Genomic DNA, 27,869 nt, shown 5'->3' with positions numbered 1-27,869 from the left:
AGTCACTCTTGTCAGCGTGTATGTCACACACAAAGGACAGGTTCTATGAGAACCTCGCATCTATCATCAGCAGCATCCCCAGCAAGGATGAACTTGTTCTCCTGGGCGACTTCAACGCCAGAGTGGGTGCAGACCACAAATCGTGGTCTTCCTGCCTTGGGCAGTTTGGTGTGGGCAAAATGAATCAGAACGGAGAGCGACTGCTTGAGCTGTGCACTTACCATGACCTGTGCATCACCAACTCGTACTTCCAGGCAAAGCCCTAGCATAAGGTTTCCTGGAGGCACCCACGCTCAAAGCATTGGCATCAACTGGATCTGATCCTAGTCAGACGTGCCGTCATCAAGAAAGTTTCGGGTCAAGATCCTTCTTTCCTACACATCTCTCTTGAGCTAAATATTTCCCATGATCACCATTTAAATCATATGGTTTTCTATTTTTTTTATATGGTAGCAATCTTAACAATTATTCATATTGTTTTTACCGAGTTCATCACTTAACTTACATACATCCTAGACTGATATGCAGCATGAAACAGGCACTTCATCAAGTCTGCATCTAACATCAAGCTTACATCGACACTAATTCCATCTTATCAAAGTAGTGTAGTGGTAAAGTTGCTGCCTTACAGCACCAGAGACCCTTGTTCAATCCTGACAACTGGTACTGTTTGTATGGAGTGTGTACGTTCTTGTGACTGCATGGGTTTTCTCCGTGACCCTTGATTCTGTTTCTATGTGCTCTGGCTTCTGTAAATTGTCTCAATTGTGTAAGATGGAACTAATTAACTAATATATGGGTGATCGTTGATTGGCGCAGACTTGGTGGGCCGAAGGGCCTGTTTCCGTGCTATATATCTAAACTAAACTAAACTCCTCTTAGATTGTGTCCTTCACCCATATGCTTGGAACAATTTACAATGACCAGTTATGGCTCATGACTTAATTTCCAACGATTTATATACTTGGAAATCATTGAGAAATTACACCTTTTCCCTTAATCTGTTATTAACATTGGCTGCAAATAGCTGAGGCCCAAATACTGATGTTCATTCTCCACACGAGCTACACCCTGTAGTGTCCATTATTCTTTTGTTCATTTTTACCAATTAACTAATCCTCAATGCCACGAGGCATAAACTTCTTTAAGTAATATGCTGTGCATCATATTAAATGTTTTTGAAAATCCAGATGCATTCAATCCACTAATCCCTCTCATCCATCTCAAATGACACCTCCAAAAATATTGTCAAATAACACTTCCCTGTTATAAGTGATGTGGACTCTCTCTTTAAGAGTTTTCACTACCTGGTTGCGAATAATATTCTACTATTCTTTATGCGTCAGATGTCAGTCTAATTGGTCTGCATCTGCCTGGTTTATTTCCTGGTGCAATCTAGCATGACAAAGTAATGTTTGCCACATTCCAATCTCTGGCAGACATTCTACAATCTAATAACTTATTGAAGTTCTAACCAATACATCCTCCAACGCAATGATCATTTTGAAATGGGTCGGATGATGTGATCATATCTCTGATCGGGGCTTGTATCAATTACGTCCAGGGTATTTTTCATCTTTCTGGACTTTTTCTTTACTAATACTATTTAACATTCCCATCAGACCCTTGATTCTGTTTCTATAACAACAATCAAAGATCTGCCATTTCTGTAGAAAAGGACACGTGCTAAAAGTCAACACATAATTGTCTTGGAAGCATAATTCTCTCCCAAACTAGTCGACATTTTCTTGCATGAAAACCTGCATGAAATCATTCCAGATTTGGTACTTGAAGACTTTGGTTTGTGGTGCAGATTTCAGCTTGGAGCCTGGATACCCAGGGAGATTTCGTGTGGAGTGAGGCTGGTTCTAATTGACCCTTTTTTCACTTATCAGACTAATTGTAGCAGGAGTTAGGATCTGGAGTTGTTGGTTTAAACATCCAACCGGATGAGGATATCACCATAATATCCAACTGGATTTCCAAATTGCTGCCCTATCCTCTTATTTTTAGACAATGTTATACTTTGACAATTAGCTCATGAACAACAGAATGCTAGTAGAACTAAATTTGAAATATCATAATTTATTTTAGTTTATTGACTTTCAATTACAACAATAGCACAAAAATATAATTTGGTAGATTTAAGGAGCATAATGATAAAACTGGATTTTTACCACAATATTAAACTGATAGTTCTGCAAAATAAATACTCAATTAAAATATTATAAATAGGCCAATAAAATTCATAGTTTTCATTTTTCACAGAAATGAACATAAACCAAAAACAATTGGTTCTGAACGTAGAACAATGGTGTTATTTACCATAAAAGTAAATTTTCCGAAACATATGTGAACTAGAACGTTCATACATTGTTGCCATTGCTCTTATAAAGAAACAGTTGTAGGAATGAATTTAATGAATCGAACAACTCGAACAGTACTCTCCATATAGAGAACAAAGTTTTTAAGAATCACGTGAATTGCCACTTGCTTATCCCAGTCCCTCTTTGAAGATTGCTCCTGAATGAAAGCCGCCCCATTACTTTTATCCTGCTGAGCAATGCGTTCGCGGATGTGGCTCTATGAACAAAAGAGGAAGAAAACAAGAATTAAAGCTAATTTTACATAGTTAATGTGAAACCATAGTACTTTAAAATCAAGATATTAATCAAGACATTTCTAAAAATGTGCCAGGTCTTTGATAGCTATTATAGAAATAGAAGTAAGAGTGTGTAGAGTGTGTGAAACTTGAGAAAATAGTATTAGAATGTGAAACTTAAAGAAAACAGTATTAGTAATTTGATGGGATATTTGGTGTAAACTGCTGAGAACTTGTAAAAAATCCTGCCTTTCTTTCTTTTACTGGTTTCTTCAGATGACCACGGATGTTAAGGGAGTTTGAGTGTAAGCTCTAGAAATGTAACCCTTGTTCCTCGTAGTTTATAATGCATGCCAAGGCTGCACAGAAGTTGTAAAGCAGTAAGTTGTGATTGAAGTGCATCAATGGTAGGTAGAACTATGCCCTGGCTTAGGTACTAATACGATAAAAGAAAATAATTGCACTCTATTTTATTATCAGTTTATTTACACTGATCCATACATCTACAACCCACTCTATATAAATAAATCTCGCATTTATAGTTAAATATTTGTTCAAGAGGGATAAACTTGTGAAGTAGGCAGGGGTACAAAGTTGTACCATCAGGGTTAAGTAAAAGTAGGTTTGTTTGAAGAATAAACACAAGCATAACTCAAATGGCCAAATATCTGTTACTCCATTGCATATTCTGTACTATTCTATGTAATTCTACAAAGACTATTCAATCTCCTACATGGTCCAAACAGTTTTTATACTGTAAACTGTTGTTACCTCCAGTGGGAGCAAGTCAACCAAAATCTTTGTACTGCTCAGCATTGCATCCACTTGACGACTATCATGCTTAATCCACTGTCGCACAAATAACAGGTACTTTTTGTACTCCTGAAATCTCTTGATAATCTTGGATAAACATTTTTTCTGCAAAGAATACAAAAGTGCAACATAATTTCAGAATTTTGTACATCGTGTCAGACAATTTTATTAAAACATATTGGGGCTATAAAATAACGATGTTTCCTAATGTGGAGCTTTTTGCAGCTACTAGGAAGGGTAATCACAGTTGTGGAGGCTGGTGTGGGGGAGGGGGGGTGTGGGGGAGGGGGATGTGGGATGTGGGGGGGGGGAGGGGGACGTGGGGGAGGGAGGGGGGGGGGTGTGGGGGAGGGGTGTGTGGGGGAGGGAGGGGTTGGTGGTGGGCGGGCTGTGGGGGAGGGGGAACCATCAAAACCTTCATAACTTTTGTACTATTTCACCGATCGGAACAAAACTTATTTGACTTGCAGCAGAGGAGTAAGGTGGGACAAAATTGTAGTGCGATGAGGGATTGTTTTTGTGCAAATTTAATTACAACGCAGAAAGGAAGTGGTCAAGATGAGAGTTTTAGTAATATATAGATAGTAATCAATTTGTTTGCAGCAATGCTTCACAAACACTAGGGGTAAAGGCTCCAAAGGATCTATGCCATTGATACTGAAGTTGGTGTTGCAATACACTTTCTGAAGGTGTTTTGGGATAGACATAGACATAGGCAACAGACAATAGGTGCAGAAGTAGGCCATTTGGCCCTTTGAGCCAGCACCGCCATTCAATATGATCATGGCTGATCATCTAAAATGAGTACCCCGTTCCTGCTTTTGCCCCATATTCCTTGATTCCTTTAGCCCTAAGAGCTAAACTCTCTCTTGAAAACATCCAGTGAATTGGCCTCCACTGCCTTCTGTGGCAGAGAATTTCACAGATTCACAACTCTGGGTGAAGACGTTTTTCTTCATCTCAGTCCTAAATGGCCTACCCCTTATTCTTAAACTATGACCCCTGGTTCTGGACTCCCCCAACATCAGGAACATTTTTCCTGCATCTAGCCTGTCCAATTCTTTAAGAATGTTATATGTTCCTTCATATCCAACTGAGAGGAGACAAGGAAGCTCAGTTAAAAAACTCATGGATTAAAAATTCCACCAGTGTACTATTCTCTCAACACTGTTCCTCAATCAGGAATATTCCACTATTTTCAAATCTATAGTTAATAAAATAATTAGCTCCAATGTTTTCAGTATCTCCACTGAATTAGGTAATTTTAAAAGAATTAATCAATGCCTGGAACAAATAAAATTCCAGATACCACTTTTCCTTGAATAATAGAACTGTTTGTGCAAGTCCATCTTTTCACTGGAAGCAAGTACATTAACCAATACAATGCTGCAAGGTCCAACATTAATAATAAGTGAAATATCTCACCTTTTGGAAGTTTCCTTGGAAACATTTATCCCTCTTTCGAATCTGTGGGAGGTCCATTTTGTATATCTCCAGTGAACTTGCACTTCCATTGCACATGAGAAAATAGTTGCATAACTGGGGAAAATATAGTATTTTGTTAGTCACCACCTCTACCTAATTGGTTGTTATGGGGAATCGATGGACAGTGGGGATCCTCAGGAGTAGTGTAAACAGGACACCATCATGAGGACATAGATTCATAGATTAATAGAGCATGAAACGGATCTTTCAGAACAACCTGGCAATGCCAACCAGTGTCTTTCTGTTCTAATCCCATTCACCTGTGTTTGGTCCATATCTCGCCAAACCTTTCCTATTCATGTACAGGTGCGTGCGCAAATGGCTTTTAAACATTGCAACTGTAACTACCTCTACCACCTCTGGCAGCTTATTATATACTTACCACCCTCTATATGAAAACCTTGTTCTTAGATTCCCACTAAATCTTTCCCCTCTCATCTTAAATCTATGCCCTCTAGACTCGCCTACACTGAGAAAAAGATGGTGTCATTTCATCTGATCCATGCCCATCATGATTTTCTAAACTTTATATGGTAAACCCTCGGTATCCTTCGGTAGGGAAATCATACCCAGCCTATCCAATCTCTCTGCATGGCTCAAGCCCACCAGTTCAGGCAACGTTGCATGAATCTTTCCTGTGCTCTTTCTAGCATCCCCAAGTTCAACAATGGCAGGGCCCAGCAGATGAGCGTTGATGACTGGAGCATATATAACTATATTCAAACTGAAGTGTCAAATAGATTATCATCCTGATAGCTCAACCATCACAAAAGTCAACAAATAAAAGCAGCCCATGTCTGAATGCGATAAGTTTGCAACTACATTCAGGCCTGGGCTGATGAGTGACAAGTAACATTTACAGCACAAAATGCCTGACAATAACCATCTTCAACAAGAGACAGTTTAACTATCTGCCCTTGCCATTGAATGGGTATTCCATTGCCATCCTTTGAACCATTAATATTCTGGGAGGCTCCGGAACTAGGAACTCAGCTGAATTGGCCACATAATACCATGGATACAAGAAGAGTTCAGAGGCTGGGTATTCTGCAGTGAATTATTCACCTCCATAGACCCAAGTCCTTTCACTATCTATGGCACCAGTCAGGGTTGTGATGGAATATGCCCCACTTGCCTGATAATACAGTTCTAACATCCTGGATGCCATGCAGGACCAAACAGCACATTGTTCTGGCACCTCATCATTCACCATGATTATCTAACCATGCCCTCCACTACTGCCACACCCCTTCTACAAAATACACTGAATTTCCTTGTCCCAACTATTTGTAACCTATACCAGCAAGAAGTGCAAGGGTACAAGGCAATCGATTACCACCACCTGCAGGTTCTTGTCCAGGTTCAACACCATCCTGACCCTTATATGACCCTTTTTATTGATCGGGACTAAATCTTGGAACACCCTGCCTACAGCACCATTAGAGTACTTTCACCAGAAGCACGATAGTTCAAGAAGGTGGATTGCCATCACCACCTTCTTAAGTGCGATTAGGGCAATAATTGTTGGTCAAATCGTGACAATGCAATATAAAACGAAAGAATATATGAAATACCACTACTTTCACAAAATAACTCGCAGCGATTTACTAATATTCACGTCAAGCTCATCTGAAGGATTTCCCCAGACCCACCTGCTGTTTCTGCTGTTCCATGGCAATGTTCCAGATGAACAGGGCCAAAGGTTCAAGATTCAATACTGCAGCATCTCTGGGATCTTCAGTCGTTCCGAGGAAGTCTTCAGATTCTCCCGAAGACTCAAGAAGAGGGGAGGCGTGCACTTGCGATATCAGTGCGGCTGTCAGGTACATCAGCACCAGGACATGCAGGCAGAGGTCTGGAAGAGAGAGACAAGGTTAGTGCCAGAGTCTTCCCAAAGCCAAGGGCCAGTAGCAGAGTGCAGTGAACAAAGTTTGTACTAACAGTGCAGCGAGGGCATTGTCAGGGTTGCAGGGATCGTCAGTGTGGAGTTGTCTGAACAAGGAGTGTTGAGATGTTTGCTGCAGCTTAGACATCATTGCCCCCTTATTTATTGTCCTGGACTAGTCGCTGTTTTTCCCAGTGAAAACCCCTGCGACATCATAAAAAAAACGAAGGCTAAAAATATTCTAACATGTAAGCTTTTTTCCAATTTTTCTATTGGGGTAATTAAGGAAGTTACCAAAAAAGATTATTCCCCAAATCATAGTGAAAGTGTGGTTGAAAAACCTCTAGTAAAAATTAAATTACAGGATGATACTTGCACTTTCTCTCTTATTACTCATCTTCCAGAAGCTTATGAAGTACGGGGAGTACAGTGTACTATCCAGCCAATACTTTCTGACAGTTGAATAGTTGTATAGTGCTCATTTGTTTAGTTTTGCCTGTTTGGACAAGTGAATTATCTCTACACTCTGCAAGTCTTGTTGGGCCAGCCTTCAATTCCATGTGAAAAATAATTGCATTTATTCTGTCCGCAAAGTTAAAACTGGACTCCTCCAACCCCCCTAACATTGTACCCAGGCTCTTTGAGCAAAACAACTATCATGGCAGAAAATTTAAAATAAAAAGTGAATTCTAGAAATATTAGTTTGGACAGGGAGCATCAGTCAAGGAAGATTCAGACTGATATTTCTGGTCCAGGAACCTTTATTAGAATCAGCTCCAGGTGCTCTGGCGGCAGGAAATAGGCCATCCTGCTGTGAGTGCCTAACAGATAGCTCATGAAATTGGATTGTGAGCATTGGACTTTGAATTTTTCTTTGGAGCCTTGGAGTTCATAAGAGGCCTAGGCATTAAGTTACTCTTAGAATTCATTCTGTGGAGAAGTATAAGCTGATCATTGGTCACCTTTGAGCCTGGTGCCTGGTGCATGGTTCTCATCTTTTGAGAAGTATGTGGATGAGGACATTTTCTTTTAAAATGCCCCATCTCATTATGTTGAACACTTGTTTGGGCCTGGCATCATGCCTGGGGTCTGGCATCAGGCCTGGCATCAGGAAACATGGACGTCTACAAGGTAGAGTCCTACCGACTGCGAAGGGCGGTGAAGGACGCAAAAAGGAGGTACAGGGACAAGATGGAGTCACAGATGGAGCAGCAGGACACCAGACGCCTGTGGCAGGGGCTACGGACTGTAACCAACTACCGGAGCACCCCTCCCTCATCCGCAAGTGCCGGCACCTCCCTAGCTGATGACCTGAACTCCTTTTATGCTCGTTTCGAGATGGGCAACACCAACCCAGGTCTGCCGACTATCGACAATACCGCCAGCGGGCTGGCTACCGAAGCTGAAGGGAGGAATGTGCACACATTCTCGCTGTCCGAGCACGACGTGAGGAGGGCTCTGACACGGGTGAACACGAGGAAAGCTGCAGGCCCCGATGGCATTTCGGGGCGAGTACTCAAGTCCTGTGCTACACAGCTAGCTCCAGTGCTCACTACAATATTCAACCTCTCCCTGGACAAGTCCGTGGTCCCTGCCTGCTTCAAAAAATCCATCATTGTACCGGTACCAAAAAATGCCTCCCCAACCTGTCTGAATGACTACCGTCCGGTGGCCCTTACCTCGGTAGTCATGAAATGCTTTGAGAGGCTGGTGAAGAAACACATCTGCGCCTTCCTCCCTCGCAACATGGACCCGTTGCAGTTCGCATACCGTCCAAACAGATCCACGGACGATGCGGTCTCCCAGGTCTTGCACACCGCTCTCTCTCATCTTGACAGCCAGAAGGGGGGCTACGTGAGGATGCTGTTCATAGACTTCAGTTCAGTCTTCAACACGATAGTCCCCACCAGACTGGCTGGGAAGCTACTGGAATTGGGGCTCAACACCTCCCTGTGTGCCTGGGTCCTGGACTTTCTCACCGCCAGGCCCCAGGTAGTCAAGCTGGGAGGGAATACATCGAAGTCCCTCACCCTGAGCACAGGATCGCCCCAGGGTTGCGTCCTCAGCCCCCTACTGTACTCCCTGTACACACATGACTGTGTGGCTAGGTTCAGCTCCAACTCAATAATTAAGTTTGCTGATGACACTGTGGTGGTGGGCCTGATCTCAGACAACGATGAGAAGGCCTACCGGGAGGAGGTGGCTGATCTAGCACTCTGGTGTTAGGATAACAGCCTCCTCTTGAACATCAAAAAAACTAAGGAGCTGATCGTGGACTTTAGGAGGGCACATCATCCGAGGACGTACACTCCATTGAGGATAAATGGGGATCCTGTGGATAGGGTGAGCTGTTTTAAATACCTGGGAGTCCACATCTCTGAGGATATGACATGGACATCACACGCCGCAGCACTCGTGAGTAAGGCAAGGCAGCGCCTTGACCACCTCAGGCAATTGAGGAAATTCAGAGTGTCTCCGAGGATCCTCCAGTGCTTCTACGCAGCGGCTGTGGAAAGCATCTTGTTCGGAAATATTACCATCTGGTTTGGGAATTGCTCTGCCCAGGACAAGAAGGCTGTGCAGAGAGTAGTGTGCTTGTCCCGAACGCACTATGGGAACTTCACTCGCCCCCCTGCAGGAACTATACATCAGGAGGTGCAACTCCAGAGCCAATAAAATCATGGGAGACCCCTTCCACCCCTGCAACGGACTGTTCCAGCTGCTACAGTCAGGCAAACGCCTCCGTTGTCATGCTGTGAGAACGGAGAGGTTGAGAAGGAGTTTCTTCCCAGAGGCCATTCGGACTGTAAATCTCACCAGGGACTAACTTTACTGAACGTTTTTCCTTCCAATATTTAACATGTAAAAGAATATGTGTGTGTTTATGATTGTGTTTATAGTTTGTTTGGTTGTTTGTTTGTTTGTCTTTTTGCACAAAGTCCGTGTGCATTGCCACTTTTCATTTCACTGCACATCTCGTATGTGTATGTGACAAATAAACTTGACTTGACTTGACTTGTTTAAGGGAGTCACTACCTTCCTCAGAAGATGTTTCACTTGCTTGGGAAAGTATTGGTATTTGCATTTACTACCTCCCCCACAAATTGAATATTATGTATTTGCATGCTTCATATATCAGCCATGATCATATTGAATGGCGGTGCAGGCTCAAAGGGCCGAATGGCCTACTCCTGCACCTATTTTCTATGTTTCTATATTAAAAAAAGCCATGGCTAGACTTGATTATATCAACACTTTCCGCTCAAGAACTGACCATTTTTAACTTTGAAAAACTCCTTCGTTGCTTTAGCAGTATGTTTGGGATCATTGCTTCGAGCCCTCCGCGGACAGGACGATCTTCACTCCTGTAGCTGGCGACGTTTTGGGCACTCCGCGTCGGGGCGATCCAGCTCCTGTATCGGGGGGATGTCAGTTCCTCCGTGCCGGGCGATCGAATCCCGCATCAGGGCTGGTCGAGCCTCGACGTTCGTAGGAGCTCCTGATTAGCCTCTCCCGAGACTGCGAGCTCTCGGTGGAAGTCCGCTGGCCGCGGTTGGAGTGTTCCCAGGCAAGGGATCAGCTCTGATATTAAGCCTGCGCCTCATGGTGGGGCCCAAGGTCAGTCCGAGGAGGCCTTCATCTCCATTGATGATAGGCCGCAAAGCGACCGGGGACGCAACCCAGAAACATTGCGTCTCCGGCAAGCTAAATAAATGATGGGTCTTTGTCCCAAACATTATGGAGGGCACTGTATTATACTCTTCCAGAGCAAGACAATGGAGATAGTGATCGACTTCAGGTAGTGAAGCGGTACACATACTCCGGTATAAATTGATGGGACCAAAGTAGAGATGGTTGAAATTTTCAAATTCATAGGAGTAAATATCACCAGCAACTTGTCCTGGACTAACCATATTGAAGCAATGGCTAAGAAAGCACACCAATTCCTCTACTTCCTTAGTAAGTTTGGCATGTCCCCAACAACTCTCACCAACTTCTATAGATGCGCCATAGAAAACATTTTATCGGGATACATCACAGTATGCTTTGTGAACATTTCCATCCAAGACCGCAAGAAATTGCAGTGAATTTGGTACACAGCCCCGAAAGACCAGCCATGATTGAACGGTGGAGTAGATTTGATGGGCCAAATGGTCTAATTCTGTTCCTATAATTTATGAACATGAATACTCTAGCCAGTTGGTCTGCACAGGTCTATAACACTCGGACAGGTATGCTGTCTGGGCTGGATACTTTTTGTGGATCCACTCTCTTGAAGAATGCTGACATCAGCCTCAGAGAATAAGATCACAGGGTCATCAGGGGTTGGGGCGGGGTGGAAGATTGCAACCTTTACGTGGTCCGCCCTGTTTTGACTAATGCAATCAACTCGACGTGCACAAACGGAAGATCAAATAGAACAAGTTGTCCTACAACTTTAGGCTGTGCACGCCACACAAAAGAAGAAGAAGGGGTTGGGGCCTCATGTAGGTGTGCCATTGTTCTCCCCCTCCAAGCATGCATAGGCAGCAATATCTCCCAAAAAACTCAGTCATCAGGACTAAGCAGTCCAATTAATTTTCACCTCATCAATCATTCTCAACACTCATTCTATGCACCACTGGGCACAGCAGCTTCTCATATTTATCCATCGCATTCATTAATCCTCCAATGGTATTGTGTTAGTCAGTGTGCGATGGAAGTAGGGTCAGCAGCCACAAAGGCTCCTATATCCTATTCCTCCCAGGGGTGAGTAAGGATGTGATGCAAGGGCATTTTAAAGTGGAGAGATATAGGAAAGGAATTTCAAAGTTTTGGGCTGTATCAGTTGACAACACCAGAACAATTAACATCAGGAATGTGCATGTGGCTGATATTTGTAGGAGTGCAAATATGTCAAAAAGTTATAGAATTGGAGAATAACAGAGAAATGATGTGGAGGATTTGTAATCAAAGATTCTTATCCATTGACCACGTGTGGGCCTATAAACGTGAGGATAATGGATGAATAGGACATTTGTTTGTTTCAATATGTTTATGTTAAATGGGCCTGCCAAGAATGCATTGAAATGATCAAATCTGGATGTAGAGGTGTGAATGAAAATTTCAGCACCAGGAGTTGAAGCAAAGTTGATGCAAGGTTGGGGTCAGGTGATGATCGTTTGCTGGAAATTAAGTATTATTAATGGCCGAGATAAGGGATGCAATTGGGGATTAAATGCAGCGCCGAAATTGCAAACTGTCAGGCTGTTGCCAGAAAGAGCTATGGAGTTAATGGTTATAAAATGAAGTTTGTGTTGGGGGACCAAAGATGATTTTCTGCTCATATAATTTCACCAGTCAGACTGATGTCTATGATTACCATGTCTAAAAGCAAGTGTTCATTGCTCTCTGTCAATATACTTTGACATATTGTATCCCATATGAGGTGAAAGTAGTTTCTTCTTTTGCTGAGCATGTTCAACTGTGTGAAGTTAAGAGGGAACTCCAGAACAATTGCACTGAGAATGTTACACATTGCTCATTGACACTACAACCTGCAAACTCCATACGCTTCTGACAGGCATTAGTTATACACCTCTGTGCTAATTATATTAATCACCTGATAAACTACAATTACTTTGCCTAATAACTATAATTTACTGATCGTGATTAGTTTAAACAACTCAAAGATTCATTATGTAATTTCAAACAAGACTCTTTAACACTTTAATTGTACAATTCTTTAGTTAGCTTCACAACTTCCAAAACTCACTACTTGTGTTCAGATATTACTCACTTGAGATGAACTTCACCTGCGTCCAACTTGGCTAGTTCGTCTCCAAGTACCTGACTCTGGGTCTTCTGTGATGGTTATTCTCTGAAATTGTTGCTGTTGATTATTCTGTGAGGCACCATTTTATACATTTCCTTATATATCCATGATTTTGCTTTGGCTTTGTCAACTCCTTTTCCATCTACATACTTACTGAATTTCTTCAAATATCTGCTGCCACTGTTCCATAATTATTTTAACATTTCACATGCTGGTTCGGTAATTATCAGGTTGGCTGCATATAGCAAAATATCCTCATAGTTTCACTGCTCAGGGTCAAATCACAGAACTGTGTCAGCACAACTTGCCTTTTGCACATTGTTACTAACCAGATACCCAGATGTTCGTGGCAGTGGGCAGGTGCTATAGACCTGCACGGGAAGGTAGACGTTCCCGCCCCCACGAGTCTTGGGCAGACGGAGCTCGTCAGCCTGGGAGGCAGTCCATCTAGGAGAGGGAAAACTCTGATTTAAAACCTCCACTGCCTTGTGGCCACATCCAGTCATGGAAAAGGCTCCAGGAGTAAACCTCAAGAAAATCCGTAGGAGGAGCCATTAAGGCAGTTCATCGTTGTCTCCAACCTCGCTCTGGCAACTCCTGCGACGGCGCTGGTGCCAAACTGTAATGGTCCTGCTGTTCCTTTGGATTGATCAGCGACGTGGAGAGGGGGGACGTGCTGCATGGGCAACAGCCTGTCCTCCATATGACATCGCCCAGGCTTGCATCCGACCATGATGCATCTCCCATGGTCAGTCATGACCGAGGGAGGCCTATTACCCAGATGTTAATCTTATGACCAAGCCTCACCATGCTTCCTTTGTTCTGCTACTCATTACACCTCAATATGGGATCTGCTACATTAAAGGAGTCATCACAATACACGTCACAAATGTGCACATGTGCACCATTTGTGAACCAAATAAGCGAGTTCGGTATTCCGATAAACGCAAAGAATCATGGGATTTGTCAAACGTCATTCGGGGGAAAAAAAGCGAACGCAGCTGTGTATAAATTGTTAACTATTCTACTAATGAATTCATCTAGAATTCTGTCAACTCAATAGCTTTCTTTCTTATTCTGCTGTTCACACACTACTTACACAGTCCCAGTTCTAGTTCAGTTCATTACTCTGCAATTATGAGATATTTAAAAAGTTAAAGAATGTGTTATTTTTATTTAACCCTTAATGTGTTTGTTACTGGAATAACAAAATATTACTTGTGTTTGAAACATTTTCTTATCCTTATTCATAATTTATGTGTAAAAATATATTTAATCTGTGGCAGGCAGTGACTGTATCAGTGTGATGTGGGCTGATGCTTTACCTACAGGCGGTGTGAATGTACCGTTAAGGCATGGGTCGGTAACCTACGGTCCACTATTTTTTCAGTGACTAGAATGTTGTTCTTGCCTTCAGTGGGACTTTGCCAAGAGTTGTCCCAGTGCATGGACAAGGCAGCTCTCTGAGATGGTTTTGACTGGGATGGTTTTACATTGTGAAGTTCATTGTGCCTGAGTTATTGATCAGAGTGAACACCCGTTCCTGTGGACACATCTCACTATGGAGTCTGTCACAGACGGATTCCACCGCTTGTTGGTCAATAATTGGATCGATCTCCTGAACCAGTGGCCGCGGATCTAGGCAGCTGAAATTAGGATGGATAGATTGATTTAGTGGAGCCATACTTATCATTTGCAATCTTCAGGTGAACAGTAGATGTTGAACAGTTTGCCTGTTAGCTACTGGCAGGAAATTGCTTAAATATATAAATCAGAATTATTTGCGGGTTATAGAGTCCTGCTTCTAATTTTCAGGAACATTTGTCCTGATTAAATTCCATCTGTCATTTCTCTGTGGTTTGTAACTGATCATTCCACTTATGTTCCTTTGACATGCAAAATGCTGGCAGAAGATCATAGCAGGGACTTTCATATCCCTGCTCATATGTACAGCACTTGTGGTATCTGATTTCTTATCAAAACATTCACTTTTCAGTCACTTGTTGTGCCTGTAAATACTTCCACAAAGCTGTTTGGTTGGATTATGCATCCAAGTTCTGAAAAACATGCAGGCAAACTGCAATACATGACATAAATCAGCTGCTGCTATATGAAGTGATCAGGAGGCTAAGAAATTCACTATGACAGTGTTAGTCACCTCCACAAGGATCAATATATACATTTAAGTAAATGTCTGCCTGCAGAGGTTACTGATCCTGGTCATCACAGCTTTTGAAAAGCTTTGCTTTCATATGTGTTAGTCCTGAGAGGGCTCTGGACAGCAGTTTGTATACCTGTAAGACTTGGACGATAAAATCAATGGACTGTAGCAGCACCTAGCGGTGGCCTGGGGAGTCACAAACCCTCGCTATTGGCTGGCGCGGTCACGTGATCGCGGGTGTGTTTTCACGGGTTTTTGGTAAAGCATTCATTCAAGCTCCACCCTGTTCGAAGGAGCTTCGTTATTTTGGCTGTTTAAGATTCTCTCGAGTAAATCACTTTATTATCGTTTAAAATAAAGAATTTTATTTTACTCGATCGTCTCGACTCGCCAAATTGGTGACCCCGTCGGTCCGCTCGTTTATTCGGACTTCGACCATGCAAGGCGCCGCTAACCCCAACGTCCATCTTCTCCAGCCAAACGCCGTGGGCCTGAAACTGCCCTTTTTCTGAGAGGAGCAGCCTCAAGTGTGGTTCCCCCTCATTGAGGCACAATTCCACCTCGTTGTGGACGCCACCCGATATTTCTATGTGGTCGGGGCGCTTAGCCAAGAAACAGCCACTCGTTTGCTGCCATAACTGCAGGATCCTCCAGCAATTGGCAAGTACGAAGGCCTCGAGGTCCTGCTGCTCCGCACTTTTGGGCTCGGCCTCCGCGATCGCGCCGCCCACTTGCTCCACATGCACGGTCTCGGCGATCAGAAGCCGTCCACGCTCATGAGCGAGATGCTCGCTCTGATGGAAGGCCACCCTGCCTGCTGTTCGAACAGGCCTTTTTCGAGCAGATGCCCGATGACATCCGCCTGCTCCTCGTGGGTCAGACTTCGCCGACCCCCTGCAGCTCGCTGAATGGGCCGACGAACTGTGACTCGCCAACCGCAGGACAGTGGGTCCATCAATCGGGTTTCCATGCCCGTGCACCAGCAGCCTCGCATAGACGTCCCACCCGCCGCTGCCGTCGCCGCGCCGCAGCCGCAGCCGCCCTCCAGACACCGGGGTAAGCGCCAGTGGTGCTACTACCACCAATGCTGGGGTGCCGAGGCCCGATGATGCCGTGTCCCCTGTTCGTTTGCAGGAAATGCCTCGGCCGATCGTCAGTAGAGGCTATCGCGATTAGCCAGTTCGGGACTGCCATTCCGGACCGCGTCGTGGAGGACTCTGGGGCCATCGTGAGCATCCTTCCCCCAACTGGGCTGGACACCTGTGCCGGTGAGGCCCCATCCTGACTGCCGTCAACCGCAGCACCATTCGCACGTATGACATGCGGACTCTATCCCTCCTGCTCACCGAGTTCCTGAGGCTCGTCACCACCCGCTTTCGTGCGATCGCTTTTAAGCATGGGGTGGTGCACCATATTCCCATTGTGGGACCGCCATTACATGCACGGGCGCGCAGGCTCCCGCCCGACAAGCTGCGGATTGCCAAAGAGGAATTTAGACAGATGGTGGACATGGGAATCGTACGGCGCTCTGATAGAGCAAGTGATAATAAATAATGCACACAGGAATGCCTAGCGGGTATAACATTGCTTGCTGTGCAAACTGCACATTTCCAGTATTGGCCTGATTTAAACAGAAAAACATTGAAATTTACTTTTTATGAAGGAATTTCTAACCATTAGAGTCTACTAAAATAATGATATGGGAATGAGGGAGAACTGTTTTTTCTGTTCTCTTTCTGCACTTTGCTATATAACACGAATACAACAGCACATGCGTAGAAATTATATATTTGTCAAATTAAAATTTCAGGAAGAGTGGGCCACAAGGCTCAAAATGCAGAGGAATATGAGGGCCATAAATCCTGAATATTATTTAACAGTTGGCAACAATGATAAGCTAAATTTAACACGTGCTGGAAGTTATCACACTCAAGTTCAAGTTCGTTACATTTATTGTCACATGTACCAATTGGTACAGTGAGATTTGAGTTACCATACATCCATACAAATAAAAAGAACACAATGCACGATAGAGTGTAACATGAACATCCCCCATAGCGGAAACAACGTTTCCCACTGTGAAGGTAGGCAATCAAAATCCATAAGCAGAGATTTTGCAGCCTGTAACCTGAGGGGTACTGCTCCTGACAAGAGGGTAAATTGTACATTCCTGGTCTTAGTCTTAAAATGGGACGTGTGCTGTTGGCAATCAGGGAAGACATGCTTTGACCTGTAAGAAACTATTTGCTGACAGGCACAAATTAAAGCTGGAAATATGTTTGAGTAGTCAGAAGAATGTGCTTAACTATCTTGCTAATCCTGGACTTGCTGATGGTGGTTTTTTTTGTGCATTTTATTTGTCCATGTGTGTCTGTGTTTGAATGCAGAATTTGAATTCCCAACATCTGTAATCCCATTGCATTGGCCATTGAACCAACATCTACTCTGCCAATACTGTACACTACCTGGTATGCAATGGTCATCCCATGTTAAAAGAGTTCACACACAGAATTTCCATTCCTCAGAATTGATGAAGCAGCATTTAAGCAATCTATTCAAGCAAATTATTCTTGATCCCAAGGACCTGCGTAAGAAGTGAGAAAGCTGTCCCGCCCACCCCAATTTTCTGAGACTTCCATACCATGTGATTTAAATAGCGAGGGAATAGGCTTGATATGACGAGTAAAAAGAAAAAGAACCAGTTAACAATACTAAATACTACCTGTGAAGAATTTGGTTTTCTTGATGTCTGGAGGCATTTTCACCCTCTAGAAAGAGACTATCAAAAAAGCTCATCAGCGCCTCTACTTCCTGAGAAGATTACGGAGAGTCGGATTGTCAAGGAAGACTCTCTCTAACTTCTACAGGTGCACAGAACTTCGAGAGCATACTGACCGGTTGCATCGTGGCTTGGTTCGGCAATTTGAGCGCCCTGGAGAGGAAAAGACTACAAAAAGTAGTAAACACTGCCCAGTCCATCATCGGCTCTGACCTTCCTTCCATCGAGCAGATTTATCGCAGTCGCTGCCTCAAAAAGGCTGGCAGTATCATCAAAGACCCACACCATCCTGGCCACACACTCATCTCCCTGCTACCTTCAAGTAGAAGGTACAGGAGCCTGAAGACTGCAACGACCAGGTTCAGGAATAGCTACTTCCCCACAGCCATCAGGCTATTAAACCTGGCTCGGACAAAACTCTGATTATTAATAACCACTTTCTGTTATTTGCACTTTACCAGTTTATTTATTCATGTGTGTATATATTTATATCATGGTATATGGACACATTTATCTGTTTTGTAGTAAATGCCTACTATTTTCTGTGTGCTTAAGCAAAGCAAGAATTTCATTGTCCTATACAGGGACACATGACAATAAACTCACTTGAACTTGAACTTGTACTATACACATTACTCAATATCGCACTCAGTTTACTCCAGAATAGACTATTTCTTAATGCAGAAGGAAGACTGTTATGGGGTAACGGATTGCAGAATTGGTGTGGCAGATGTATCAGACCATAATGCCATATACTTAACAATTCAAATGGACAGTGGAAGGAAAAACACAGTGTGGCATTTAAATGTTGGAATACTGAATGATAAAACAACTGTTAATGATATTAAATTGGAAATCAAAACTTAGCTAGAGGAGAATGAATGGGGCTCATTGAAGGCTGTAATATGAGATAGGTTAATAGCTAGGGTATCAAAAGGCCAGAATGAAAACATATAATAAGTTGATATCAGACCTGAAGGATTTAGAACAGAAGTACAAAAATAATAAGGACCAGAGAACTTATAAACAAATAGAAGATTTGAGGGAACAAATGGATGGAACATTGGGTCAAGAGGCGGAGAAAAAAGCAAGATTTGTTAAACAGGCACATTATGAGCTAGGCCCTAAATCCACTAAAATACTTGCCCGGAGGCTACGCAAACAACAGGCCGACAAAACCATACACAAAATTAAGGTACCCATGTACGCAGAAATGAAAGAGTGATCCAAAAGAAATAGAATATATCTTCCAGGAATATTATAAAGAATTATATACACAAACCTCTACAGTAGATGGGGAATCAATGAGGATTTTTTAAAGTACAATAGATCTGCCCTGTATTGGAGAGACACAAAATAAAATAATCGCAGCAGAAATATCACTGGAGGAGATAGAGAAGACAATTGGTAGGATGAAAACAAACAAGGCCCCAGGCAGCGACAGTTTCCCTATAGAATGGTATAAAATATTTCGGAATGAGCTGAACCCACTTCTTCTGAGAACCTTTAACTAGATTGTCAAAGAAGGCAAGACACCTCCATCATGGAAAGAGGCAATTATAATATTCATCCCCAAAGAGAACAAAGACAAGGAAAATTGGACCAACTACAGACCGATATCAATTCTAAATGTGGACTATAAATTATATTCTTCAATTATCTCCAAACGATTTGAAAAGTTCATGCCAGATTTAATTGATGAAGACCAGACTGGTTTTAAAACAGGCAGACAAACAAAGGACAGTATTAGAAGAACCCAACATATAATACACAAGATTCAAAAGGAAAGTACGCGCGCTGTCCTGATAAGCCTAGATGCGGAAAAGGCTTTCGATAGGGTTAAATGGGAATTCTTATATCAAACACTAGAAAGATTTGGCTTTACCGAAGATTCAATTCAAGTTATTAAAGCATTTTACCACCTACTGCAAGAGTAAAGGTGAATGGGTCCTTAACTGAGAGATTTGTGTTAGGAAGAGGAACGAGACAGGGATGTTATCTTAGCCCTACACTGTTTGCTATATATATTGAACCAGTGGCTCAAGCGATGCGTCACGATAGGGAGAGAGAGAGAGCGAGAGCGAGAGCGAGAGAGAGAGAGAGAGAGAGAGAGAGAGAGAGAGAGAGAGAGAGAGAGAGAGAGAGAGAGATAGAGAGAGAGAGAAAAGTCAGCGCTCCTCGGACAATATCGCCCCGCTGCCTTGGCCGTCCCTGTCCAACGCCAAGTGCCGCCGCCAAAGGGGGAGGCAGTTGGGATCTCCTCGCCACCGCCTCCCCTCCTCCGCCAGCCAACAGCCAGGTGCGGGGCCGAGCTTTAGGATCTTTGGTGCAGCTGCTTCAGACGGCGGAAGGAGGCCTCCCCCTCCCTCCCTCCTCCCGGCCTCGGCATGCGGGAGGGTTTGTTTTGAAAGCGTTTTTTCACCATTGGCAGAGTGGCAGGCAGCGGCTGCTATCAGGGCGGGTGGGGTGCGGGAGGAGGAGGAGATGGAGCCGCTGTCGTGGCCGCTGCTCCCGCTGTGCGGGGCCCATCATTCGCTCTGACCCTTCGTTACCCTGCACCTGGTATCTTTGCCTCGCAATACAGCCGTCGCCGACACAAAACATCACGTTCCTTTTCTCCAGAGATGCTGACTGACCCGCTGAGTTACTCAATTTTTTTGTGTCTATCTTCGGTATAAACCAGCATCTGTAGTGCCAAGCCAGGCAAAATGACTCCGTTTAGGTTGCCCGGCGGCACTTTGGGTGGTCAATGGCACCCGGGCAACCGTTAATTTTGAGTATCTTCAATCTTCCAATCAACCTCATTGCAGCCCTTGCACTCTTTTTATCTGCATTTTTTATGTAGCTGTAAAACTATATTCTGCACTCTTTCTTTTCTCTTTTTGCATTATCTGTTGTACTCGTGTGTGGTATCATACACCCGCAGAGCACAAAGAACAATGTTTTTCACTGTATCTCAGTACACTTGACAATAATAAACCAATACCGATACCCAATGTTAGTGGTCATGACCAGGAACTGTCTCTGGCTTTTCCCGCTGAGTGGATCCCCCCCCGTCTAAAAAGTTTGAAAAGCTCCGCACTGAACACATGGTCTCCAGTCTTTTTTTTACAGCATCTCAGAATGTCCACCGAAATAGCTGACAGGGAGACATTTTATGTTTTTAAAGCAAGAGGAACAACGGTGCCCCTGATGATTAAATTAAATTTAGTTGTCAGTGGGATTTCCATCTTACCACACACACCATGACATGTTCTTACCAAAATGTAAATGAAATGTATCTCCTTTCAATTGCATATGCAAATTTGCTTAAAGAAACTCAGTATGTTAGCAAAAACAATCAGTCCTAAAGTCTAAGATATATTTTTAGTTTTGTTTAGTTTGGTTTGGAGATACAGCGTGGAAACAGACCCTTCAGCCCACCAAGCCCACGCTGACCAGCGATCCCCGTGCACTAACACTATCCCACACACACTAGGGATAATTTACAATTTTACTAAAACCAATTAACCTACATTGTACTATTCTACAACTCTCTGCAATTTATTGCAATGATACCAGGAATACCAAAGAAATGCTGCAGATGATGGGCACCTATAATTAAAATACAAAATGCTGAGAATTCTCAGCAGGTTGGGCTGAATCTGTGCGGAGAAACAGAACTAAAATTCCAGATCAAAGGCCCTTTGTCAGAACTGGGATGAATTCAAAAGAGGCTTGTAAAACTGCAAAGAAAGGGGTAATGGTTCTGATAATATTGGAATGACCATGGATGAGCTGGAGGCTAGGTTTATTGATTGAGAGCAATAGGAAAGTGAGAACAGACAAAATAATCTGGGGTTTAAAATGCAGAGCAGGCAGTTCAAGCTGGGTGCGTCCTCCACTCCCTGCAAAAAAGAGAAATAAAAGAGAAATAAAGTCCTCCATGGTCGGCTGATCCAGAAGATTAAGATACAAGGCATCCTCAGTGGATTGACCATATGGATTCATAACTGGCTTACTCATAGGAGACGGAGGGTTGTGATGGAAGGACATTATTCCTGCTGGAGGTCTGTGGCCAGTGGAGTTCTGTAGGGATCTGTTCCTGGACATCATTTGTTTGTGATACATATAAATGATGTGGACATAAATGTACATGTATAATGTTAGGATCAGAGTTACCATGGTTGAGAATCCAGCCTCACAGCGATAGGTTAAGGGGGACTGGACCAATAGGGTCAGGGCCCTCTTCAAAAGAACAGGACAGTCCTTCACTTTGAACCAAAACATGGCGAGCTCTTGTTCCATTAAGTCACTCTCGGTAAAATTCATCCTTCGCAGTCACGTCAGTATCGCTGATGGCACCGTTTTTAACGGAAAAGGGTCGGATGAACCACTCATCACAAGAGCGGTCGTCCAGTCCAGGGAAGTAACGTTCGATGGCTTCACTAATTGCCAGAAGGTGGGTTGAGATCTCCTCGTGGAAGTGGCATTCAGCATCTGGAGTAGCATCCAGGAGAGTTGTCATCTCAGGGAAGATAGTCGTATCACCGTCCTTGACTCTTCTCTGGTAAAGGTTCCTCTTGAACGCTGCCCTTTGCCACGAGCATGTGTAGCATTGGGAGGTTTCCTTGAAGTGACAGGTTCAATGAATTCACCTTGGCGAAGAAGTCAGCCAAGTAAACAACCTTCATCACGAACAGTTCATCCGGCATCTTTCCATGAAACTGATTCTTCTTCTCAGTCCACCCTCTCTCCAAGAACAGCGCTCTTCCTCTCGAAGTTGAATCACACGATTGAGAACTTTACCACGCGAAAGCCAGCACACCTCTGTGTGGAATATCAGAACAGTGAAACCGGCGCCCATTTCTTCACACAACGTTTTGAAGATTTTTGAGTTTGTTGCGCTCCCTCGGATGTGGTTCACAATCTTCACCACATCTGAAAACACTTCTCGAAGACCAGGAGGGAGAGTCTTCATCGCTAAAACATGGCAATGTATCATGCAGTGGGTGAAGGTGACATGGGGAGCGACATCCTTCACAAAGTCTTTGAAGCCGGATCTGCAACCGACCATGGAAGGTGCCCCATTTGTACACCCCCCGACAAGGTGCTCTCAACCAAGCTCATGTTTGATGAGGAAGGCTTCCAGCATTCTGAACACATCTTCTCCTTGAGTGGTAGTAGCCAATGGCTCCAAGAACAGGTACTCCTCCTTCATGGCTTCTCCTTTGAGGTAACGAACGTAGACTAGCAGTTGAGAACATGAGGCAACATCTGTTGACTCATCCAGTTGCAGTGAATACACTGGACTGCTCTTCACAGCGCTCACTACTTGCAGTAGAATATCATTTCTCATATCCGAGATTCGACTTTTGACTGTGTCATTCGAAAGGGAAAGCTGCCTGAACTTGTTTGACTGCTGTTTCCCCAGCACCAACTTCGCTGCTTCGAGAAGGCATGGCTTAATAAGCTCTTCACCGATGCTGTGAGGTTTCTTAGTCTGTCCGATTCGATAAGCAATCCGGTATGAAGCCTCCAACGTTGCTTCATTTTGATGAGCTCAGTGACCCGTCCAGTACATCTGGGAGATTCTTTGTGTCTTCCTTAGTGAAGACAGATGCGAAGTACCTGTTCAACTCTTCTACCATTTCCTTGTTACCCATAATTATTTCACCCGTGTCTGCCTTCAAGGGACCCACATTTGACTTTGCTATTCTTTTTCCCTTAACATATCTAAAGAAGCTTTTACTGTCCTTCTTTATATTCCTGGCCAGCTTCCCCCCGTACTTCATCTTTTCAGCCCGTATTACCCGTTTTGTTGCCTTCTGTTGTCCTATGAAAGTTTCCCAATCCCCTGGCTTCCGGCTACTCTTTGCTGTGTTATACGTCTTTTCTTTTAGTTTTATTCTATCCCTAACTTCTCTTGTCAGCCACGGTTGCCTCCTACTCCCCTTAGAATCTTTCTTCCTTTTTGGAATTAAATGATCCTGCGTCTTCCGGATTATGCCCAGAAATTCCTGCCATTGCTGTTCCACCGTCATTCCTGCTAGGATCCCTTTCCAGTCTACCTTGGCCAGCTCCCCTCTCATGCCTTCATAGTCCCCTTTGTTCAACTGCATCACTGACACTTCCGATTTAACCTTCTCCTTCTCAAATTGCATCTTAAAACTAATCATATTATGATCACTACCTCCAAGCGGTTCCTTTACCTCGAGTTCTCTTATCATATCTGGTTCATTGGACAACACTAAATCCAGAATTGCCTTTTCTCTGGTCGGCTCCATTACAAGCTGCTCTAAGAATCCATCTCGGAGGCATTCTACAAACTCTCTTTCTTGGGGTCCTGAACCAACCTGATTTTCCAAGTCTACCTGCATATTGAAATCTCCCATTACCACAGTGGCATTACCTTTGTTACATGCCAGTTTTAACTCCTGCTGCAACCTACATCCGGGCTACTATTTGGGGGTCTGTAGATAACACCAATTAGTGTCTTCTTGCCTTTACAATTCCTCAACTCAATCCACAGTGATTCTAAGGTACACAAAATTGCTGGGGAAACTCAGCGGGTGCAGCAGCATCTATGGAGCGAAGGAAATAGGCGACGTTTCGGGCCGAAACCCTTCTTCAGACTGATGGGGGGTGGGGGGGGGAAAGAAAGAAGGAAAAGGGGAGGAGGAGGAGGAGCCCGAGGGCGGGCGGATGGGAGGGTGGGAGGAGACAGCTAGTGGGTTAAGGAAGGGGAGGTGACAGCAAGGGCTAGCCAAATTGGGAGAATTCAATGTTAATGCCATAAGGACACAAGGTCCCCAGACGGAATATGAGGTGCTGTTCCTCCAATTTCCGCTGTTGCTCACTCTGGCAATGGAGGAGACCCAGGACAGAGAGGTCGGATTGGGAATGGGAGGGGGAGTTGAAGTGCTGAGCCACCGTGATTCTCCACAGTGATTCTACCTCGTCAGTCCCTATGTCTTCCCTCGCAAGGGACTGAATTCCATCCCTCACCAACAGAGCTGCCCCCCCTCCTCTGCCCACCTGCCTGTCCTTTCTATAGGATGTATAACCCTGAATATTAAGTTCCCATTTGCAAAAAGTGAGTAAGGCTGCCACAGGATACAGCAGGCCCAACAACAGAAATGGAAGGGTATATGTTATGTATGGTAAGCTCCATAAAAGCATCGGCGTGATGGCAAGATCTATGAAAGGGCCTCGCCCCGAAACATCACCCATTCCCTCTCTCAGAGATGCTGCCTGTCCCACGGAGTTACTCCAGCTTTTTGTGTCTATCTATGAATGCATTGGTGTGCAGAGGGATCTTGGGGTCTAGGTCCATGCGTCCCTGACAGTGGCAGAAACAAGTAAATAGACTGGTAAAGAAGGTATATGGTATACTTGCCTTTGTTAGCCAGGTCATTGAGTACACGAGTCAGGAGGTTGTGATGCAGTTCTATAAGATTTAGGTTAGGCCACATTTGGAATATTGAGTACAGTTCTGGTCACCCCATTGCAGGAATGATGTGGAGCTTTGGAGAGGGTGCTGAAGAGACTTACCGGAATGCTGTATGGATTATAAGGTATTAGCTACAAGCTATTACAAACTAGGACAAACGTGGGATTGTTTTTTTATGGGATGCTGGAGGTTGAGGGGAAACCTGATAGAAGTATAAAAAATGAGAGGCATAGACAGGGTAGACAGTCAGAACCTGTTTCCCCAGAGTGGAAATGTCAAAGACTGGAGGGCCTCCCTGCCATCTATATCCCTCTCTCTGACATGTCACTCCTCGTTTCTCCTTATCTGGCACATTTTTGCCTCCTTTTCATCTCTAACTTTTCTCATTTAGACCAACTATCAGCATATCAATCCCCCCTAACCTGTACGCACACATCACTTGGCAGACTTTGACCCACCCCTCTCTTTACCAACTTATCCCCCACTATTACAATCAGTCTGACAAAGGGTTCCAACCTGAAACATCGCCTGTCCATTTCCTCCACTGATGCTGCTTAACACGCTGAGTTACTCCAGCATTTAGTGTTTTGTTTAATTTATTATTGAGTCTAGAAGACTGCAACGGCCTGCACAAACGAAGAGGTTCTGTCCGTCAAGATGACGGTGGACCTCATTGTAACAGTGCAGGAGGCCATGTGCTGGCAGAGCAGAGTGTGATGGAGAAGTGGCAGCCAATGAAGGTTGTTGCTGCAGATTGAATGTAAGCGCTCCACAAAGTGCTCACCTAATCTGCGTTTCTCCAATGTGGAAGATTGAAATGCAAGACTAATATTGTTTACGATGACATTAACCCAATATTTCAAAAGAAAATATAAAGGAATCCATGACTATAATAAACTATTAAAGTGTGCAATGTGACTTTTCTGATTGCAGATCATCTCTTAATAACATTTTATTTAGATACAGTTTTCTTCTGTCGCTGCTGCCTGACCTTTCAGCACTGGAGTTAACATTAAGGGATTTTTCGATCATTTATTTTTTGACATCTAGGTATAATAGGAAAGGCCTGAAACATTAGCCAATCCCTAGGATTAAGATGGTGATAAACTGTGATCTTAATCACTGCAGTCTTTCTGGTAAAGATGCTCCCACAGTGTTATTTGGGAGGTAGTTCCCAAATAACTAGGATTTAGATGTAGCAGCCATGAGGGACTGGCATTATATATTCACATCAGGTTGGTTTGCAGAGGACCTTGCAGATGTATTCCAATGGAAATGCCCTGTTCAAGGTAAAGATTGTGCGTTTGGGACCTGATTTTGAAGTAGAGTGGGCGAGTAACTAACTGCCTTGCATTTTGTAGGTGGTGTGCTCATAATGTAATGAGTGAAGGTTTAGATAATTGATGAGGCAGAAATGAAATGGACTGCTTTGGCCTGTTTGGAGTGCTCTCTTTACGATTGATGATGCTACACTTATCCAGGCAAATGGAAAATGAATTAAAGTTAGGAAATTAAAGGAGAATGGTGAAATCAATTTTCTAGGTTATGTAAGATCAAACAAGTCTAATTATCTCTTAAAGAATATAAAATCAAAGAAATCGGAAGATGAATGAATTTATCAATTATTGGTTTCTATTTGAAATGAATAATTTCAGCACTTTGTTCATCAAATTAAACTACATGCCTGATATCTTCGATTTTTAAAGAAAAATATCTGAATGTCTCCGATTCAAACCCGATCACACGATACGGATTTGAAAAGAAATGTTAAATGGTTTAAATGATGTAAATTTCCGAAGATCCGGGGAATGAGTGGGAATTTGCCGCTGGGCATACGCTTTTGAGGAATTTCCTTTCTTTCAAATGGTTCAGCGTGAAATAAAGTGACAACGTTGCAATGACAGGAAATTGGGAAAGGACTGCGATTGCACATGTGGATGTAATACAATTGTCAGCACAGGGAAGTCTTTCAAAGTGGGAGGGAACTGCAAAGGATTTAGTCAAGCAGAACAGAGACAAAAGAAACACACAATTTTACAGTAAGTCAAAAATAATAATATTAAATACTCCGCCCTGACGCGCACAGTAATGTTTTAGGGGGAAAAGAGGTTAATTTTTGTTCTAATTCTGACGGACAAAATAAAATGCAGTCAGGTCAGAGACTTCAGGGGAAAATAATCTAATACTTTGAGTGCCTTACCTTCGTCAGATCTGACACATTTATTTCCGTCTCAGCCCATCGATGACCAATTTCCTATGATTCGCAAATTCTCAACCTTCCAAAATGTTGATGTGTTTTTCAGGCGCCAAGTCATCACTTTTTGTCACAACACGCATTTCCGTGCAGATGTAAAATACAAGATGACGAAAGACATGACTTGGGGGAATGGGACAGAGGCGACGCTGACGCTGGCGCTGGCGCATTATCGTGATGTCCAGACCCGGAGGCTCATTGCCGACCAGTGTCCCGCAGTTGACCGGGAGAGGCAAGGGAAAGGGTTAAAGCGGGAAGAACAGGGAGAAGTGAGGAAAACAGTTGCAGATGGAACTGCATACAACATAGAAATCCTGCTTCATACAACATAGAAGCAGGCCTTTCGGCCCACCACGTCCATGCTGACCATACTCATCTATACAAATCCCTTTACACCATTTCCCCGTTGCTTTCTATGCCTTCGCAACTCGTACTTAATTAAATGCATTTTAAATGTTGTGATAGTGCTGTCCACTCTGGCTGCGCATTCCATATTCCAACCACTGTATCCTCCATGGGAAATCTATGCCCCTATGGGCACACAGAGGTGCAGCTGGTAGAGCTACTGCCTCACAGCACCAGTTACATCCTGACCTCGGATGTAGGCTTCCTCCAGGCGCTTCGGTTTCCTCCCACATCCCAA

The 27,869-nt window shown here is 43.7% G+C and overlaps 1 protein-coding gene across 1 annotated transcript; it reads right to left on the bottom strand.

The window, feature by feature from the left end:
• Positions 1-2,144: 2,144 nt before the first annotated feature.
• On the bottom strand, positions 2,145-27,331 carry LOC116989064 (interleukin-6-like). The gene is made up of 5 exons (XM_033046216.1): positions 27,173-27,331; positions 6,553-6,755; positions 4,841-4,954; positions 3,374-3,520; positions 2,145-2,583 (listed from the first exon to the last, which is right to left on the bottom strand). The coding sequence occupies exons 2-5, from the start codon at positions 6,727-6,729 to the stop codon at positions 2,389-2,391; spliced, it is 633 nt and encodes a 210-aa protein (XP_032902107.1). The 5' UTR covers positions 6,730-6,755; positions 27,173-27,331; the 3' UTR covers positions 2,145-2,388.
• Positions 27,332-27,869: the final 538 nt, after the last annotated feature.

This window comes from Amblyraja radiata, chromosome 2 (genome assembly GCF_010909765.2).
Source record: "Amblyraja radiata isolate CabotCenter1 chromosome 2, sAmbRad1.1.pri, whole genome shotgun sequence".
Lineage (NCBI taxonomy): Eukaryota > Metazoa > Chordata > Chondrichthyes > Rajiformes > Rajidae > Amblyraja > Amblyraja radiata.
This window is presented reverse-complemented; position numbering and strand designations above follow the sequence as displayed.